The 18,900-nt window shown below is 44.3% G+C and overlaps 1 protein-coding gene across 3 annotated transcripts in view; it reads left to right on the forward strand.

Annotated features, from left to right (window-relative positions):
* The window catches only part of THAP4 (THAP domain containing 4), a 41,379-nt gene that overhangs the window by 1,649 nt on the left and 20,830 nt on the right, over positions 1-18,900 (forward strand). For 2 of the 3 annotated variants that reach the window (XM_032636842.1, XM_032636843.1), the window contains exon 2: positions 636-1,822. In XM_032636842.1, the coding sequence (XP_032492733.1) occupies positions 636-1,822 (1,187 nt within the window). Of the gene's footprint in view, positions 1-635; positions 1,823-18,118; positions 18,226-18,900 lie in introns of those variants that run through there. The other variant, XM_032636844.1, reaches the window with a different exon arrangement.

Consider the following 18,900-nt stretch of genomic DNA (forward strand, 5'->3'; position numbering starts at 1 on the left):
GCCAGGGACTGGTTGCTTTTCAAAGGGAGCCGCAGAGCCGCGGCTGTTGAGTCTCACCTGCTCTGAGCTGGTCTCGCATCCTCAGCCCCTCGAGCCACAGCTGGGGCACGGGGGCGGGGGGGTGTGTGTCTGGGACGCTCTCCTGGCCTCTTGCTCCCACCTCTGCTGTCTGACGCTTGGCCTGACTTCTAAATGGGGAGGGGCAACCATCTTCCTTTGGGCACCCCAAGTTCTGCATCCCAGGCACACCAGGAGGGTTGGCCAGCTATGAGCTTCTAGGAACTATTTCCAGGGTTTTCTGCAGCCTTTCCGGCTGTCCATCTGGTGCTGTCTCTCCAAGGATTCTGTATCCCTGCAGGGCATTTACCATAGCCTGGGAGGAGGTATCCACCTTCACTCTTTATCCACCCTATGGACTGTAAGCTTCTTAAGGGCAGGCAGTGCCGTCTTTCATCTTTCTGTTTCAGTAATAAGTTGCAAGTAGAAGGTATTCCTTAGATCTTTGTTAAGTTTTTAAATGAATAAAGTCGACACAGGTTGGGGTGTTTGCAAATACACTTGTTCTGCTTTTCTAGTTGATAGTAGTAGGGGGAGGCATTTAATTATTTTTTTCTAATTTGTCATTTGTCCTGCAGATTCCCCCTGAAGGACTCAAAACGTCTGATCCAGTGGTTGAAGGCTGTTCAGAGGGATAACTGGACGCCCACTAAGTATTCTTTCCTCTGTAGTGAACATTTCACCAAAGACAGCTTCTCCAAGAGACTGGAGGACCAGCACCGCCTGCTCAAGCCCACGGCCGTGCCGTCCATCTTCCACCTGGCTGAGAAGAAAAGGGGGGCCGGAGGCCATGGCCGCCCCCGGAGAAAGGACACCAGGAAGGCCTCAGGGGGTCTGAGGGCACATGCAAGTGACATTGCCGACGGGAAGGCAGCTGCAGGGTCGTCGTCGTCGTCCTCGAGTGAAGGCCTGATGGCCAAGCCCGAGTCCCGCAAGCTGAAGCGGGGCGCGTCACAGGGCAGACCCTCAGCCAGGGCTACCCGGGAGGCCACCGGTCTGCAGCGGGCCCGACAGCCTCCGGAAGGACACGGAGATGATGGTCCGGCCTCCGCCACCGCGTCCGGCGGCCAGGGAGAAGCCAACGCTTGTGCTGTGGATGCTGGCGACGAGAACGCCACCTCCCCGGACGGGGGCCTGGTGGACAGGAGCGGCATTTCCGTGGATGACTTTACCCCCCCGGGGTCGGGGGCCTGCAAGTTCATTGGCTCGCTTCATTCCTACAGTTTCTCCTCCAAGCACGCCCGCGAGAGGCCAGCCGTCCCCCGGGAGCCCGTGGACCGCAAGAGGCCGAAGAGAGACGCCGAGCCCGGCTGCAGCGGGAGCAGCCCGGGGCCCGATAAGGGGCCGGCGCAGAGCCCGCCACGCGCGCCCCCCACAGCGAGCTCATCGCTCACGGCCACGCCGCAGAAGCCCGCGCAGGGCCCCTCGGCGCCTCCGACCGACGTGACCCCGAAGCCGGCGGCCGAGGCCGTGCAGAGCGAGCACAGTGACGCCAGCCCCATGTCCATCAACGAGGTCATCCTGTCGGCGTCAGGAGCCTGCAAGCTTATCGACTCGCTGCACTCCTACTGCTTCTCCTCCCGCCAGAGCAAGAGCCAGGTGTGCTGCCTGCAGGAGCAGGTGGAGAAGAAGAACGGCGAGCTGAGGGCCCTGCGCCAGAGGGTCAGCCGCTCGGACAGCCAGGTGCGCGAGCTGCGGGAGAAGCTGGACCGGCTGCGGCGGCTGAGCCTCCCCCACCTGAGCAGCCTGCTGGCCCCCGGCCGCGGTCAGTACCCGGGCCTGGCGCCCGCGCGGCTGGGGTTCGCGAGCGCGGGGCCTGCGCCGTGCGGCGCCTCCCGAGAAGGGGAGCCAGGCTGGCGAGCTCGCCTCACCGGCTGGGTTCCGGGGTGCCTGGGAGGTGGCTGTAGCCGAGAGCTTTAGCCGGTGAGGAGGAGGGGTGGGAGACCCAGAACCACGGTGGTGGGGCCCGGATGGCTGGTCCTCCACCCCACCGGGGTCCCTTCCTGCCGCAGACCTCACGCAGACAGTAGTTGCTGATGAGTTAGGGTCGAAACGTAAGCTTAGACAGACACGGTGAGCTGTTAGAAAGGTGGTAGGAGACTCTCAACATCATGAGGGGGTTCTTTCCAGTTGGGTTGTGGTGACTGTCCTGGCGTTCAGCATTTTGAGCGTTAATAATAACTTTTTAAAAGTTTTAAATACCTATTCAAGCAGAGTATGTTCTCTCGTAAGAACACTGCAGAGATACATCGGCTAAGAAGTGGTGAAAATTCCCCTTTCCCACTCACCTCCCCACTTTCATTCCTGGTTGCCATTAAAATTTAGTGTGTAGGGCTTCCCTGGTGGCGCGGTGGTTGGGAGTCCGCCTGCCGATGCAGGGGATGAGGGTTTGTGCCCCGGTCCGGGAGGATCCCACATGCCACAGAGTGGCTGGGCCCGTGAGCCACGGCCGCTGAGCCTGCGCGTCCGGAGCCTGTGCTCCGCAGCGGGAGAGGCCACAACAGTGAGAGGCCCGCGTACTGCAGGAAAAAAAAAAAAAAAATAGTGTGTATTCTTAGACTTTTTTTAATGTTTTATGAAAAATATATTTATTTGGCTGCATCGGGTCTTAGTTGCGGCACATGGGATCTTTGGTTGTGGCATGTGGGCTTCTTAGTTGCAGCATGCCAACTTTTATTTCTTACAGAATCAGTTTTGAGGTTAGTATCTTTTGCCTGTTATGTGTATAAAGGTGGAAACCATTTTCCTACCACATTGTGCATTTAGTCTGAATCAGCGTTTGTTTTCCAGGTTGTAATTACCACTGCAGGTGAGAAAAGGCTCCAGTGTGTGACAGGCTGTTCAGGGCCTACTAGACCCCCAGGTCAACAACCATCAGCACAACCAAAAACAAAAGCAAAACCCAAAGCCATCCTGATGTACCGGTCAGAGTTACACACTACATTCTCCTGTTATTTTTAAGTGGTGTTTGGAGTTTCTCGTACCTGTTGTTACTTCTTGGTACCTTTTTCTGCTCCTCTTGGTCAGACGCCCCAAAGTTTGTCACTATTGCAGGTCTTTCCAAACAGCCTGCATTGATTAGGTCTCCGTTGTTGTTTCTGCTTCCTTCTTCCTGACTTCTTTTTGCTTTCTTGGGTTTTATAGCTGTCCTGGCTCCTGGAGGGAAGTGCATAACGTCTTTGGGGACAGTTTATGTTTCCCAGTACCTGCAGTTGAGGCTGGATCCCTCCTTCTGTCCCTTTGGCTCCCCGCCACAGACCCGCCTCCTGTCGCTCTCCTTGCCCTTAGTTTCTAAAGAGTTTGTAATTTCAGTCTTGATTCCCTCTTTAACTTGAGTTGTTTAGGAGGGTGTTGTGGTTTTCAAGTGGATGGATTGGGGGAAGGGAGTTAATTTTTTGTGTTATTGTTAAGGTTCAGTGACTTAAAGATCCTTGCTTTATAGAATCTTCTGAGGTTTCATTGTGGCTCAGAATGCTCTTTGTTTGTGACTGTTTCCTTACAGCTTGAGAAGAAGGTGTCCTGTCCATCGACTGGTTACATTGTTCTGTCTGGCTGAGGCTGGATCTAGCTTATTTTACTGGTCAACTGATCTGTTTCCTAACTTATTGTATCCACTGATCTGTTGATTTTTTTAAAAATTTATTTATTTTTGGCTGCGTTGGGTCTTAGTTGCAGCACGTGGGATCTTTCATTGCAGTGCGAGGGGTTCTCTCTAGTTGTGGGGTGTGGGCTCCAGAGGGCCTGGGCTCAGTAGTTGCAGCACACGGGCTTAGTTGCCCATCAGCATGTGGGATCTTAGTTCCCTGACCAGGGATTGAACCCACGTCCCCTGCATTGTAAGGCGGATTCTTAACCACTGGACCACCAGGGAAGTCCCTGATCTGTTGATTTTTAAGAGGTGAGGTAGGTCTGTCACTGTGATTCCTGAGGTGCTATTGCTTCTTGAATGTCTGTTCAGTTTAACTGTGTTTACAGACCATGTTATTAGATACGTGAGTATGCCTCCATGTTACCAAACAGAAAAGCCTATTTTGTCCCATTTAAAGTTTTACTTCTTTGTCTCCTTATTTTCAACCTTTTTATATCCCTTTATTTTGTAGCTATATTTTAGCTCAATCTGAGAACCTTATATAAAGTAATTTAATCCGTTTACAACTGGGATTATAGATAAATTGAAACTTGAGCCTGACTCTTTATTTTATTTTTTAATTTGTTAGGCTTTCTCGTTGTTTCTTTTTCTATTCTGATGGGTGTCTGTCAGCCTTCATCCTGTCTTCCTGTAAATGCTTGAGTTGAGGGGCTCCTGTGCCCCTTCCCAGCCCCGTCCCTCCCCCCATCCCTCCCCCCTGCGGGTCGTCTCTGATCTGAGCTCCAAATCCTCATCTCCCCAGTAGATGCACGTACACGTGGTATTGGTTACTTTATTCACCATGATTTATTGTTACCAATTTTTCCCTCTTTTGGATAAATAGTTAATGATTTGGGGGGAACTCATATGACAGAGAAACTTTGAGAGGAATCGAGTTTGAGATGCCTCATAGGTACTGATGCCAGAGAGCCAGCACCCAGCCTCTTGAGGTTGCATGTGTGTGCCTGCAGAGGGGGGAGAAAAGGGTATTGTAGAAAGGGGGGTGCTTTGCTGGGCTGCCGCAGCTCTGATCAGAATGGAGAAAGGATGGCTGACTCGGCCACATGGGGTCACTGGTGACCACAGTCTCCTTGGAGTGGTGGGAATGGAGCTGGGTGTAGAGCCAGTGAAGGGAGGGGCCGGTGAGGGTGGCTGGGGACCAGGCACTTTAAGAGGTCGAGCTGTGGGGACAGTGGGCAGTAGCCAGAAGGGAACACGGCTCCACGGGAAAGTTGTGTGTGTCAGATGCGGACGAGGGAGCAGGTGTCTGCTGGGGCCCAGATGGAGCCGTGAGGACAGACAGGAGTGCACTGGGCCCTGAGGAGGGGGTGGGGGTGGGTGCTGCCCCTCTGCTCCTGGGCTCCCTGGGGTGGAGGGAGAGGCTGCAGGGGGAGCTGGGCCAGGGGCAGTGGGAGGGGTGGGAGGGAGAGAGGCCACGCAGGGCCCCGCTCGGAGCCACGGTCCCCGCCTGCGGCTCTCCTTGGCGTCTGCTCCCTCTACCGTTCCCAGTGTGCTTACGACTTCATTGATCGGTGAAGGAACCTTCTGATGATTTTATAGGGTGTGTTGAAGGGACTGTACATGTGTTTATTCAGTCCGTGACCTTCAGCCAGGCCCGTTTTTTTGGACAGAATCCGTGAAGCAGAGAAGCCCGGCCAGTGGACCTGCAGGTTCCGGGCTCTGGGAAGTTTGCCCTCCAGAAAGCTGGTGCTGAGTGGCATTCCCACAGGATGGGGTGCTCTGTCCCTGAGCCCGTGCTGAGTCCAGGCGTCATGCCGCACCAGGCCGCGTTGCTGGCCTTTCTGTGAACCAGTGAGGATGAACATCTTTCCGCGTTCATCCCCTCTCTGTCCTTCCCTGACTGTGCCATTCCCACCTTGCCCACTGACCTGTGAATGTCCCTGATGTGACAAGGATGTCCACTATCAAGTGTGATTCAGCCGTGCCCTCAATTTTAATTTAATACTTGCTTCAAAATATCTGTTTTCTTCCCGTTCTTTTATTCATTATACAGACAGTACAGACAGTTCTTGAGCTAATCTGGAGTTTTAAAAGCTTTTTATTGTGGAAATCTTGAACATGTACAAATTAAACAGAGAAGTATAATAACCCCCTTGTACCTACCCTCTAGCTTCAACATTTATCAGTATTCTGATACTCTTGTTTCATCTATATTTTTACCTACTCCCTACCTTCCATTGATTATTTTCTGATTAATAGTTTTTTTTAGGAAAGTTTGAGATTTACAGAAAAATTCAGCAGATAGTACAGGAAATTCCCCCACAGTTTCCCCTGCTACTAACATCTTGCATTTCCACTTGTGTTAGTGTGGTTCATTCATTACAAGTTATGAACCCATATAGATACGTTGTTATTAACTAAGTCCACAGTTTACATTTAGGTTCCTGTCTTATACTTGGATTTTTTTTCCACTGACAAACTATTGTTAACAAAACAGAGTATCTTTCAAAGATACAAATCTCAAGAGGATTTTATTTAAGACCAACTCAGTAGAATGAAGTAAAAGATTGGGTGGGTAGAAATTTTGTGATTTCAAACCATTGAAGATGAATCATTGCTGGGCAAGAAAAACATGGTTGGGGAAGGGACAAAAAGAGGAATCTTTCAAACAAGCACAAACACAGGAGCACCGGCCTTGCCCCACTGAAGGCCTGGGGAGGAAGGCGACCACTGCACGCGTCTGAGTCCCGGCCAGGGTCTGTGCGCCCCTGGAAACACTCGGGCAGGTCAGCCCACAGGACGCCTTATACTTGGGTTTTGACAGGTACATAAGCACATGTATCCTCATTACAATATCATAGAGTAGTTTCACTGCCCTAAAAACCTCTCTGTCCACTGTTCGTGCCTTTCCTCCCAATCCTTGGCAGCCACTGATCTTTAGACTGTTTCTGTAGTTTTGCCTTTTCTAGGATGTCGCCTGATTGGGATGTATGGATGCTGTGAACTAGAGCATGCAGCCTTTTCAGGTTGGCTTCTTTCACTTAGTATATATTTAGGGTTCCTCTGTCGTTTTATGGCTTGATAGTTCATTTCTTTTTTGTTGTTCCTTTTCTTATATTGAGTTAAAATACAAATAACAAAAAATTTATCTTATTAACAGTTTGTCAGTGTACAGTTCAGTAGCATTAAATACATTCACATTGTTGAGCAGCTATCACCACCATCCATGCCCATAACTCATGTAAATCTGAAACTCTATACCAATTAAACAATAACTCTCCCTCTCCCCACGCCTAGCCATTGGCAGCCACCATTCTACTTTCTGTCTCCATGATTTTGACGCATGTGAGTGAAATCATATAGTATTTGTCCGTCTGTGATTAGCTGTTTCAGTTAGCCTAGTGCCCACAACGTACATCCATGTTGTAGCATACTGCAGAATTTTCTTCCATTGTATGGATGGACCACAATTTGTCTATCCACTCATCCATCGACGGACATTGGGTTGCTTCCACCCACTGGCTGTTAGGAATCATGCTGCTATGAATGTGGGTGTACAAGTAACTTTTCAAGACCTGACTTTCTGTTCTTTTGGGTGTATACCCAGAAGTGGGATTGCCGGTTCATATGGTAGTACTGTGTTTAATTTTTTGAGGAACTTCCGTACTATTTTCCTGCTGACAGTGCACAAGAGTTCCAGTTTCTCGGCATCCTTACCAACACATGTTTTCTGTGTTTTTGATAACAGCCATCCTCACGGGTGTGGGGCAGTCTCGTCTCACTGTGGTTTTCGTTTGCATCTCCCTAAGGATCAGTCACACTGAGCATCTTTTCATGTGTATATTGGCCATTCGTATGTCTTCTTTGGAGAAATGTCTTTTCAAGTCCTTTGCCCATTTTTCAATCAGTTATTTGGGGGGTTTTTTGTTGTTTAGTTTTAGGAGTTCTGTATATAGTCTAGATATTGATGTCATATCAGAAATATGATTTGCAAATATTTTCTCCCATTCTGTAGGTTGCCTTTTTACCGTGTGGATATTGCCTTTTGATATACAAATTATAACAATTTTCTTAAAGTCCGGTTTGTCTATTTTTTCTTTTGTTACCTGTACCTTTGTTGTCATATCCCAGAAATCATTGTCAAGTCCAGTGTCGTGAAGCTTTCATCCTATGTTTTCTTCTAAGAGTTTTATTACTTTAGGTCTTACGTTTAGGTCCTTCATCCATTTTGAGTTAGTTTTTACATATGGTGTTAGATAGCCATATACCTAACCAGTTAGAGCCCACCTTCGTTCTTTGGCACGTGGATGTCCAGCTTTCCCAGGACCGTTTGTTGAAAACACTGTCCTTTCTCCACTGAATGGTCTTAGCACTCTTGTCAAAAATCATTTGACCATACATGTGGGGGTTTATTTCTGGATTCTCTGTTCTGTTCCGCTGGTTTATATACGTCTTCATGCCAATATCACACTGTTTTGAATTACTATAGTAAGTTTTGAAATCAGGAAATGTGAGTTCTCCAGTTTTGTTCCTTTTCAGGATTGTTTTGGCTATTCTCAGTCCTTTGAGATTCCATATGAATTTTAGGATGGTTTTTTTTATTTCTGCAATAAACATTGGTATTTTGAGAGAGATAGCACGGAATTTGTAGATTGCTTCGGTTAATATTGACGGTTTAACAATATGAAGCCTTCCAGTCCATGAGTATGGGATGTGTGTCCATTAATTTATGTTTTCTTTAATTGCTTTCTGAAGTGTTTTGTAGTTTTCATTGTACAAGTCTTTCACCTCCGTGGTTAGGTTAATTTCAAAGTATTTTATTCTTTTTGATGCTATTATAAATGGGATTGTTTCTGTAATCTCCTTTTCAGATTGTTCATGTTTTGTGTATAGAAATGCAACTGATGTTTGTGTGTTGACTTTGGTATCTTGCTAATTTGATGAATTCATTTATTAGATCCAACAGCTTTTTTTTTTTTTTCCTTAAAGGCTTACCAGATTACTTTAGCCGCCTCACCATGAATCACCATGGGTTTATTGATGTTTTGTTTTGTTTTTAATTGAAGTATAGCTGATTTACAATATTGTGTTAGTTTCAGGTGCAGAGCAAAGTGATTCAGTCTTTTGTTTTTTCAGATTATTTTCCATTATAGGTTGTAACAGGATATTGAATATAGTTCCCTGTGCTATACAATAAATCCTTGTTGCTTATTTATTTTATATGTAGTAGCATATATCTGTTAATCCCATAGTCCTAATTTATCCCTGCTCCCCTCCCTTTCCCCTTTGATAACCAGAAATTTGCTTTCTATGTCTGTGAGTCTGTTTCTTTTTTTTTTTTTTGGTACACGGGCCTCTCACTGTTGTGACCTCTCCCGTTGCGGAGCACAGGCTACGGACGCGCAGGCTCAGCGGCCATGGCTCACGGGCCCAGCTGCTCCGCGGCATGTGGGATCTTCCCAGACCGGGGCATGAACCCACGTCCCCCGCATCGGCAGGCAGACTCTCAACCACTGCGCCACCAGGGAAGCCCTGTTTCTATTTTGTATATAGATTCATTTCTATTATTTTTTAGATTCTACATGTAAGTAATATCACATAATATTTGTCTTTCTTTGTCTGACTTCACTTACTATGTTATTTTCTAGGTCCATCCATGTTGCTGCATATGGCAGTATTTCATTCTTTTTTATGGACAAGTAATATTCCATTGTGTACATATATACCACATTTCTTTTTAAACCGATTGACTGCTCATAGGTACTTGGGTTGTTTCCATGTCTTGGCTATTGTAAATAGGGCTGCTGTGAACATTGGGGTGCATGTATCCTTTTGAATTAGAGTTTTCATCTTTTCCAGATATATGCCAGGGAGTGGGATTGCTGGATCCTATGGTAGCTCTATTTTTAGTTTTTTAAGGAACCTCCATATTGTTTTCCATAGTGGCTACACCAATACGTATTCCCACCGACAGTGCAGGAGGGTTCCCTTTTCTCCCCACAGTCTCCAGCATTTATTATTCACAGACTTTGATGATGGCCATTCTGACCAGTGTGAGGTGATACCTCCTCGTGGTTTTGATTTGCATTTCTCTAATAATTAGCAGTGTTGAGCACCTTTTCATGTGCCTGTTGGCCATTTGTATGTCTTCTTTGGAGAAATGTCTTTTTAGGTATTCTGCCCATTTTTGGATTGGGCTGTTTGTTTTTTGATATTGAGTTATATGACCTATAATCTAATAGCTTTTTTGTGCAGTGTTTAGGATTTTCTACATATGAGGTCATGCCATCTCAGATAATCTTACTTCTTCCTTTCTAATTTGGATTCCTTTTATTTCTTTTTCTTGCCTAATTGCTCTGGCTAGAACTTCGAGTACTATGTTGAATAGGAGAGGTGAGGTGGGCAGCCTCGCCTTGTTCCTGATCTTCGAGGAAAAGCTTCAGTCTTTCATCATCGAGTATTATGTTTGCTATGGGCTTTTCATATATGGCTTGTATAGTGTTGAGATAGTTTTCTTCTATCTCTATTTTGTTGAGTGTTTTTGTCACGGAGGAGTGTTGAATTTTGTCAAATGCTTTTTCTGCATCAAGATGATCGTGTGTTCTTTTCCCTTCATTTTGTTGGTGTGGCATATTACACTGATCGATATTTGTATGTTGAACTATCCTTGCATTCCAGGAATAAATCCCACGTAGTCACGGTATGTAATTCTTTAATATGATGCTAACTTCAGTTTGCTAGTGTTTTGTTGAGGATTTTTGCATCAGTGTTCAGAAGGGATATTGGCCTGTAGTTTTCTTTCCTTGGAGTATCTTTGTCTGGCATTGGTATCAGGGTTATTCAGGCCTCAATACAATGAGTTAGAAATGTTTCCTCCTCTTCAATTTTTTTGGAAACGTCTGAGAAGGATTGTTGTTAGTTCTTCTTAAAATGTTCGGTAGAATTCACCAGTGAAGCCATCAGGTCCAGGGCTCATCTTTGTCAGGAGGTTTTTGATTACTGATTCAATCTCCTTACTAGTTGTAGGTGTATTCAGCTTTTCTATTTGTTTGTGATTTAGTCTTAGTAGGTTTTGTGTTTCTAGGAATTTGTCCATTTCGTCTAGGTTATCCAGTTTGTTGGCATGCAATTGTCCATAGTCCTTTCATAGTCCTTTTTATTTCTGTAGAATTAGTAGTAATACCCCTACTTTCATTTCTATTTTTAGTAATTTGAGTCTTCTCTCTTTTTTTCTTCATCCATCTAGCTAGAGGTTTGTTGAATTTGTTCATCTTTTCAAAGATGGTTCTCCTATTTTTTTTTCCTATTTTTAAATTAGGTTGTTTTATTATTGTTTTAAGAGTTCTTTGTGTATTTTGAATACAAGTCCTTTTTTGTTTTACTTCTTTATGTAATAAAGTTAAATATTTGAAAATGTATGAGATAGAAATGGTAGGAAAAAAAAACAAATATGGGTTAGGAACATGAATTTTTCTAAAACTAGGGTCCAAAGAAGGAGGCAGGGAAGGAGGCAGGAAGCTTTTAGGCAGGGTGGGGGGCATTGGAGGGGTTGGTAGGGGGTGGCTAATATAGCCTCCCAGTCTGTAGCTTGTCTTTTTATTCTCTTTTTATTTTATTCTCTTAACAGCATCTTGCAAAACAGAAATTTTTAAGTTTAATAAAGTCCTTATCAGTTTTTTTCTTACATCGATTGTGCTTTTGGTGTTGTATCTAAAAACTCATTGCCAAATAAGGTCACGTAGATTTTCTCCTGTGTCTCTTTAAGAAGTTTTGCACTTTAACATTTTACATTGAGGCCTGTGATCCATCTTGAGTTAATTTTTGTAAAAGGTGTAAGGTCTGTGTCTAGATGCTTTTTTTCAGTCTAGTCATCCAGTTTCAGCACCGTTTGTTGAATAGACTGTTCCTTCTCCGTTGTATTGCCTTTGCTCCTCTGTAAAAAATCAGTTGCCTCTGTTTGTGGTGGTCTAGTTCTGAACTCTGTTTTGTTCCACTGATTGATGTATCTGTTCTTTCGCCAGTACCACATTTTATTGATGATTGTAGCTCTATAATAGGTCTTGAAATAGGGTACTGTGAGTTCTCCAACTTTGTTCTTTTCCATCAATATTGTGCTGGCTATTCAGGGCCTTCTGCCTCTCCATATGAACTTTAGAATCAGTTTGTCAGTATCCACAAAATGATTGATGAGATTTTGATTGGGATTGTGTTGAATCAGTAGATCAAGTTGGGCAGAATTGACCATCTTAACAATATTGAATCTTCCAATCTAGGAACATAGAATATCCATCCATTTATTTAGATCTTCTTTTATTTCTTTCATCAGTTTTGTAGTTTTCTTCATAAATCTTTACATATTCTGTTAGATTTGTACTTAAATATTTCCTTCTTTTTTTGGCGCAATTATAAATGTTATTGTTTTTTTAATTTCAAATTCCAGTTGTTTATTGCTAGTATATAGGGAAACAATTGACTTTAGTACATTAGCATTATATCCTGCAACCTTGCTATAATTGCTGATTAACTCCAGTAGTTTTTTTGTGGATCCTTTAGGATTTTCTACATAGACGGTCATGTCATCTGAGAACAAAGACAGTTTTATTTTTCTGTTTCACTCTGTGTACCTTTTATTTCCTTTTCTTCTCTTGTAGCGTCAACTGGGACTTCCAGTTCATTGTATGAGTGGGGATGGGGCATCCTCGCCTTGTTTCTGATCTTCGTAGGGAAGCTTTGAGTTTCTCACCATGAGTATGGCATTAACTATAGCATTTTTTTGGTTTGGGGGGTTTTTTTGGCCACGCCATGCAGCTTGTATGATCTTAGTTCTCTGACCAGGGATTGAACCTGCACCCTCCCCTCAGCAGTGAAAGCACAGAGTCCTAACCACTGGACTGCCAGAGAATTCCCGTCTGTAGGGTTTTTTAAATAGATGTTCTTTATCAAGTTGAGGAAGTTCCCCTTGATTCCTAGTTTATTGAGAGTTTTATCATGAAAAGTGATTTTGTCACTTTTTCTGCATCCATTGATATGATCATTTGAGTTTTCTTCTTTAGCCTGTTGATGTGACGGAGTGTATTAACTGATTTTAGAGTGCTGAACCAGCCTTGTATACTGGAATAAACCCACATGATCATGGTGTATAATTTTTTTTTTTTACGTTGTTAGATGCCATTTGCTCGTGTTAAGGAGTTTTGCATCTATGTTGATGAGAGATATTTGTAGTTTTCCTTTCTTGTAATTGTCTCTGTCTGGTTTTGGTATTAGGGTGATGCTGGCCTCAATTGAATGACTTAGGAGGTATTCCCTCTCCTTCTGCCTTCCAGAAGAGATTGTAAAGAATAGGTAAAAGTTTTTCCTTAGGTGTTTGGTAGAATTCACCAATATTCTAGAAACCCATCTAGGCCTGGTACTTCAATGTTTTAGAAGGTTATTAATTATTGATTCAGTTTCTCTAATAGATACAGGCCTATTCAGATTTATCTATTTCTCCTGGTGTAAATTTTGCTAGTATGTGTCTCTCAAGGAATTGATCCATTTCACCTAAATTATCAAATTTGTAGGCATAAAGTGTTCATAATATGCCTTTTTAACCTTTTCATGTCCGTGGGATAGTAGTGATGTTCCTCTTTTATTTATAATGTTGGTAATTTTTGTCTTCTCTCCTTTTTTCCTTAGTTAACCAGGCTAGAGTTTTATCAGTTTTATTGATCTTTTTGAAAAACCAATCTTGGATTTTGTTGATTTTCTTTTTTTTCCTGTTTTCAATTTCATTAGTTTCTGCTCTGATTTTTTTTCCCTTTTCTTCTGCTTGCTTTCAATTTAATTGCTTTTCTTTCTCTACTTTCCTAATGTGAAAATTTAGATTATTAATTTCAGATACTACTTTTCTAATATACATTTCCCTCTAAGTATTGCTTTTTCTGCATCCCACAAATTTTGATAAGTTGTATTTTCATTTCTATTTAGTTTAAGTGTTTTTATTTCTCTTGAGGCTTCCTTCTTGACCCACTTGGTTCTTAGAAGTGTCTTGTTTAATCTCTAAGTATTTTGGAATGTTTCAGGTATCTTGCTGTTACTGATTTAATTCCAGTGGTCTGAGAACGTATTTTGTATGATTTCTGTTCTGTTAAATGTGTTAAGATGTGTTTTGTGGCCCAGAACGTGGCCTGTCATGGTGAATGTTTCTTGTGAGCTTGAGCTTGAGCAAAATGTGTGTCCTGCTGTTGTTGATGGAACTAGTAGTTAGTCAGGGATCTTTAGAGAAATAGAACCAGTAGTGTGTGTCTGTGTGTGTGTGTGTGTGTGTGTGTGTGTGTCTGTGTGTCTGTGTGTGTGTGTACACAGAAATTTATTACAGGAATTGGCTCTCACCATTATGTATGGCAAGCTCAAGAACTAGGAAAGCTGGTGGAGTAATTCAGTTCCTGTTCAAAGGCCTGGGAGGGGGTAGGGAAGTCCTGGTCTATCTGAAGGCCCCAGGACAGGCGATGGTGCCCCAGCTCAAACAGAGTGAGCAAGTTTGCCCCTCTTTTTATTCTGTTGAGGCACTCAAGGCCCACGCACATTGGGAGGGCCATCAGCTTTACTGAGTGCACCAATTCAGATGCTAATCTCTTCTGGAAACACCTTCACAGACACCCCCTGAAATGTTTTACCAGCTAGTTGGGCATCCTCTTAACCCAGTCAAGTTGACACCTAAAATTAGCCACCATAGTGGTCCATAGAGATCAGTTATATTCAGTTGATTGATGAGTTCATCTGTGTCCTTGCTGATTTTCTGCCGGCTGGATCTGTCCATTCCTTGTAGTATGTTGAAGTCTCCAGCTGTGATGGTGGGTTTGTGTATTTCTCCTTGCAGTTGTGTCAGGCTTTGTCTCACGTATTTTGATGCTCTGTTGTTAGGTACATAAGCATTGAGGATTATTAATCTTCTTGGAGACTTGGCCTCTTGGTTATTATATACTATTGCTGCTCTTCACCCCTGGTAATTTTTCTAGTCCTAATGTCTGCTTTCCAGCTATTCCAGCTGTCTTTTGATTCTTGTCAGCATGATATATCTTTCTACATCCCTTTACTTTTAATCTGTCTTTATATTTAAGGTGGGTCTCTTATAGACAACATATAGTGGGTCTTTTTTTTTTCAATCTGCTCTAATGGTCTCCATCTTTTGATGGGTGGTCTTAGGCCACTCAAATATAAACTGGTCATTGCTTCAGCTGGATTGATGTCTGTCATGTTTGTGACTGCTTTCCATTTGCTTCTTTTGTTTTCTTCCTCTCCTTTTCAACCTTCTCTGTTTTTAATTGAGCGTTTTATTGGATTTCATTTTCTCTCCTTTCTTAGCATATCAATTAACACTTCTTTTAAAAAAGTTTTTTAGTGGTTGTCCAGAAGTTTGCAATATACATTTTTTTTTTCTTGCGGTACACAGGCCTCTCACTGCTGTGGCCTCTCCGGTTGCGGAGCACAGGCTCCGGACGCGCAGGTCCAGCGGCCATGGCCCACGGGCCCAGCCTCTCCACGGCATGCGGGATCCTCCCGGACTGGGGCACGAACCCGGGTCCCCCGCATCGGCAGGCGGACTCCCAACCACTGCGCCACCAGGGAAGCCCTGCAATATACATTTACAACTAATCTATGTCCACTTTCAAATAACACTACACTGCTTCATGGGTAGTGCAGGTGCCTGTAACAGACTGTCCCTTATGAAATTGCTGTCATTCATTTCACTTATACTTATGCTATAATCACCCTGTTACTACTAAAAATTTGAACAAACCTTTGTCTATTGTGTCAATTAAGAATAAGAAAAAGCATTTTATTTTTACCTTCATTTATTCCTTCTCCAATGCTCTTTTTATATAGATATGAGTTTTCTGACCTATATCATTTTCCTTGTCCCTGAAGAACTTTTAATATTTCATGCAGGGCATGTCTGCTGGCAGTGAATTCTCTCAGTTTTTGTTTGAAAAAGTCTTTATTTCCTCTTTACTTTTGAAGGATACTTTCACTGGATGTAGGACTCTACACTTTTCCTGCTTGCAGGTCTTCTAATGAGAAGTCCACTTTAATTCTTATTGTTTTAACTCTGTAGATGAGGTTTTTTCCCCTCTGGCCTCTTTCAAGGTTCTCTGTCTTTGGTTCTCTACAGTCTGAATATGATATGCCTAGATGTAGATTTTTTTGGTATTTATTTTGCTTGTTATTGTCTGAGCTTCCTGGATCTGTGGTTTGATGTCTGTCATTAATTTTTAAAAATCCTCAGCTCTTTTTACTTCACACATTTCTTTATCTCCTTTCTTTTTCTCTATTCCTATCATGCATATGTATCACTTTTTTATTGCACATTTCCCTGATATTCTGTTCTTGTTCTTTTTTCTTTTTGCATTTCAGTTGGGGAAGTTTCCATGGACATATCTTCAGACTCCCTGACTCTTTCCTCAGCCTTGTCCATCAGTGTTTTTGATTCTTTGTCTGCATTTCCTTTCTCCTCCGATGTCACTCATCTCTTCTTGCATGGTGTCTACTTTTTCCATTAGCATCCTTAGTATATTAATCTGATAATTACAGAATTTCTTGCATATCTGAGTCAGGCTCTGTCTCTTCAGACTGTGGGGTTTTTTTTTTTTCTTGCTTTTTAGCATGCCATGTAATTTTTTGGAAAGGTGGATATGGTGTATGTATCACAGTGGAAACTGACGTAGATGGGCTCTCGGCTTGAAGTGTCGGCCGTAACCTGACTAGCGATTGGGCCGCGTCTCATCTCTCCTGCAGCTGCAGCTGTACGTGCCAAGGCTTCAGATTCCTCCAAGTCCTTATTTTTTGTCTCCCCGGTTGTCTTTGGGTTTTTCTGAAGACTGTTTTCGTAGTAGAGTCCGTACCTTGGGGCATTTTCCCCTGTAATCCTGTTGTTATGCTGGAGCCCTGAGGAGTGGTGTGGGGGAAGGGAAGCATTTTATAATTTTAGGATTAAATTTCAGCCTTTTAGTGGCCTGTATTCCTGGGCTGTGACCTTCACAAGTGTTTCTTCCCCTTCTTTCCCTTCTTCCCCTTCTTTCCCCTCCCTGGGGTAAGACCGGAAGGCCAGAGGGGCCAAGTGGGGAAGAGCCCTTCCCCCAGGTGAGATCAAGCTCTGGTGAAGTCTTTTCACTGCAGAACAGGACTTTGTTTTGGAGAATGCTCTGGGCTTATTTCAACATGGTTCCCTTACCCTACCCCTGCCAGGGACCCAGGTGATTTTTTTCTTGGCTTTTTGTGATGAGAACTTGGTGGGTTTCTGGAAATGAACCCCATGAAAGTGCGGGGCCTGCGGGACTGTGGCCCCACACATGCTTACTCTCTCGGTCTTGTGCACTCAGCCCGGCGTCTGGTCCAGGGTTCCTGCCAGCTTCTGCTCCAGGTGAGCACATTTCTGCAGGTTTGGGGGAAACATCTGTGGCCGCACTTCTCTGATGGGTCCAAGGACAGTCATTAATTTTCAGTTCTTTCAGTGTTTTTCTTGTAAAGACAGGAGTTATGACTTCTAAGCTCTACGTGTCAGAGTGGAAGAGGGCCCCTCCCCTGTTGAGTTTAATTTGCGGGAAAGCTGCCCATTTTAGTAACTGCCACCTTAACAAATTCACTTATTAATTCGAATGGCTTCTCATTTGAGACTTTTGGATTAACTAGATAACCAACCATAACATTTATCCGCAAATAATAATTTGGCCTCTTTTTATGTCTTTTGTATTTTATAGAAAATATGCTCAATTTTCTGTCATTTCCTTTTCCCCCCTGTGTGCATGGGTGCCTTTCCATTTCCTGGCTGATGAGGTGAGGGCCTTGCCATCATTTTAAAAGAACAGCTTCCCCTGGGGTGCCCGTTCAGTGGGAACCAGCTGGACCATGTGTGCTGCGTGTATGCCCTCTCTGCCTGGGACAGCCAGCGCCGGCTGGGCCACCTGGGCTCTGCACCCTATGTGTGTGCAGTTGGCGTCATTTTCTCTGTGCCCTGGCAGGAACGCTGGCATCAACACAAAGCGATGTGGGCGTGGGTGGCACCAGGAAGACTTCCATCCCTAGGTCCCAGTGGACGGGTGTACTCATTTCCTGCCCTGGGGGTCCTGGGCCTGTCTGCTGACACATTTGCCAGGAGACACAGAAGGGGACGCGGCAGGAGTTTCCAGAGTGCGTGTTCCAGAAAGAGCCTTTGCTGCGTGCTTGGCCCATGTGCTTTCCCTGTTGAACAGGGCAGTCCCCTCTGGCCGTCAGTGGGAGCAGCAGAGGGTGTAGCCCCCCTCCTCACTCTGCTCCACGCGGTTCTTCCCTCTGGCCTGTCTGACTTTCATAAATTCACCTTGACCTCCAAAGCCCCTCTCAGCTCTAAGATTTGGTCATCTCTGGTCTGTCCTTGTCTTCCACTTTCTCCTGAGGAATCCCCTTTTATCGTGGAACTACAGTTCCCAGAATGCATCCTTCAGGTTTGGCAGTCACTTCCTGCCGAGCTGCTAACAGCCAGGTGCAAACATTTCCCGTGTATTGGCAGAAAACAACCTTGAAGAACCTTGACGGTGTCCGGAGGGTAGAAAACTTAGGGATGGGTAAGCCTGCTTTCACTGTCTTGAGCCAAAAAAAAATGAAAATTTAAATTTCTTGGAGAAAATTTAAATTTTTGTTTTTGCATTTTGGTTGAGATCTTAATAAAAGAAAAATGAAATCAGGAAAAGAAATGCATAGAAAAGCCTGTCTGGTTTATGTGAAGAGGTTGAAAGGGGCAAGTAGGCTAGATTTCCTATTTATTATACTTCTCATTTGTTTGACTTTTAAATTCATTTTATTTTTGTTTCTCTAACGAAGTATAACTTATATAGAGCTAAATACATAAATCTTAAGGATATAGCTGGATGGATTCTGGCATATGTATAGGCTCATGTCACTTGACATTTGGATTTTAGAAGAATCCTGTTGGTCTTTCTGCCCTGCAACACTTCAGTGCAAACAAGGAGCTGACAGTGGCTCCCCAGCGGTGGCAGCTCGGGGTGGGGGCAGGGCGGGGCAGCCAGCCTTCGGGGACCTGCCCACACCCAACTGTTGACTGCTGTCCTTGTCCACAGTGAAATTCATTACGATTAAGAGCAAGTGACAGCAAGCCAGGAGGACTGGATCTGAAGTGTTTCTCGGAGCAGGGCCAGGTGTCAGACCTTCTGGGTTGTCACCATGCGCTCGGGCCGCACCAGGAGTCCCCTGACGTTTATTTAACAGCGTGCTCCTTCCTT

This window comes from Phocoena sinus, chromosome 7, assembly GCF_008692025.1.
Source record: "Phocoena sinus isolate mPhoSin1 chromosome 7, mPhoSin1.pri, whole genome shotgun sequence".
In the NCBI taxonomy this organism is placed as follows: Eukaryota; Metazoa; Chordata; class Mammalia; order Artiodactyla; family Phocoenidae; genus Phocoena; species Phocoena sinus.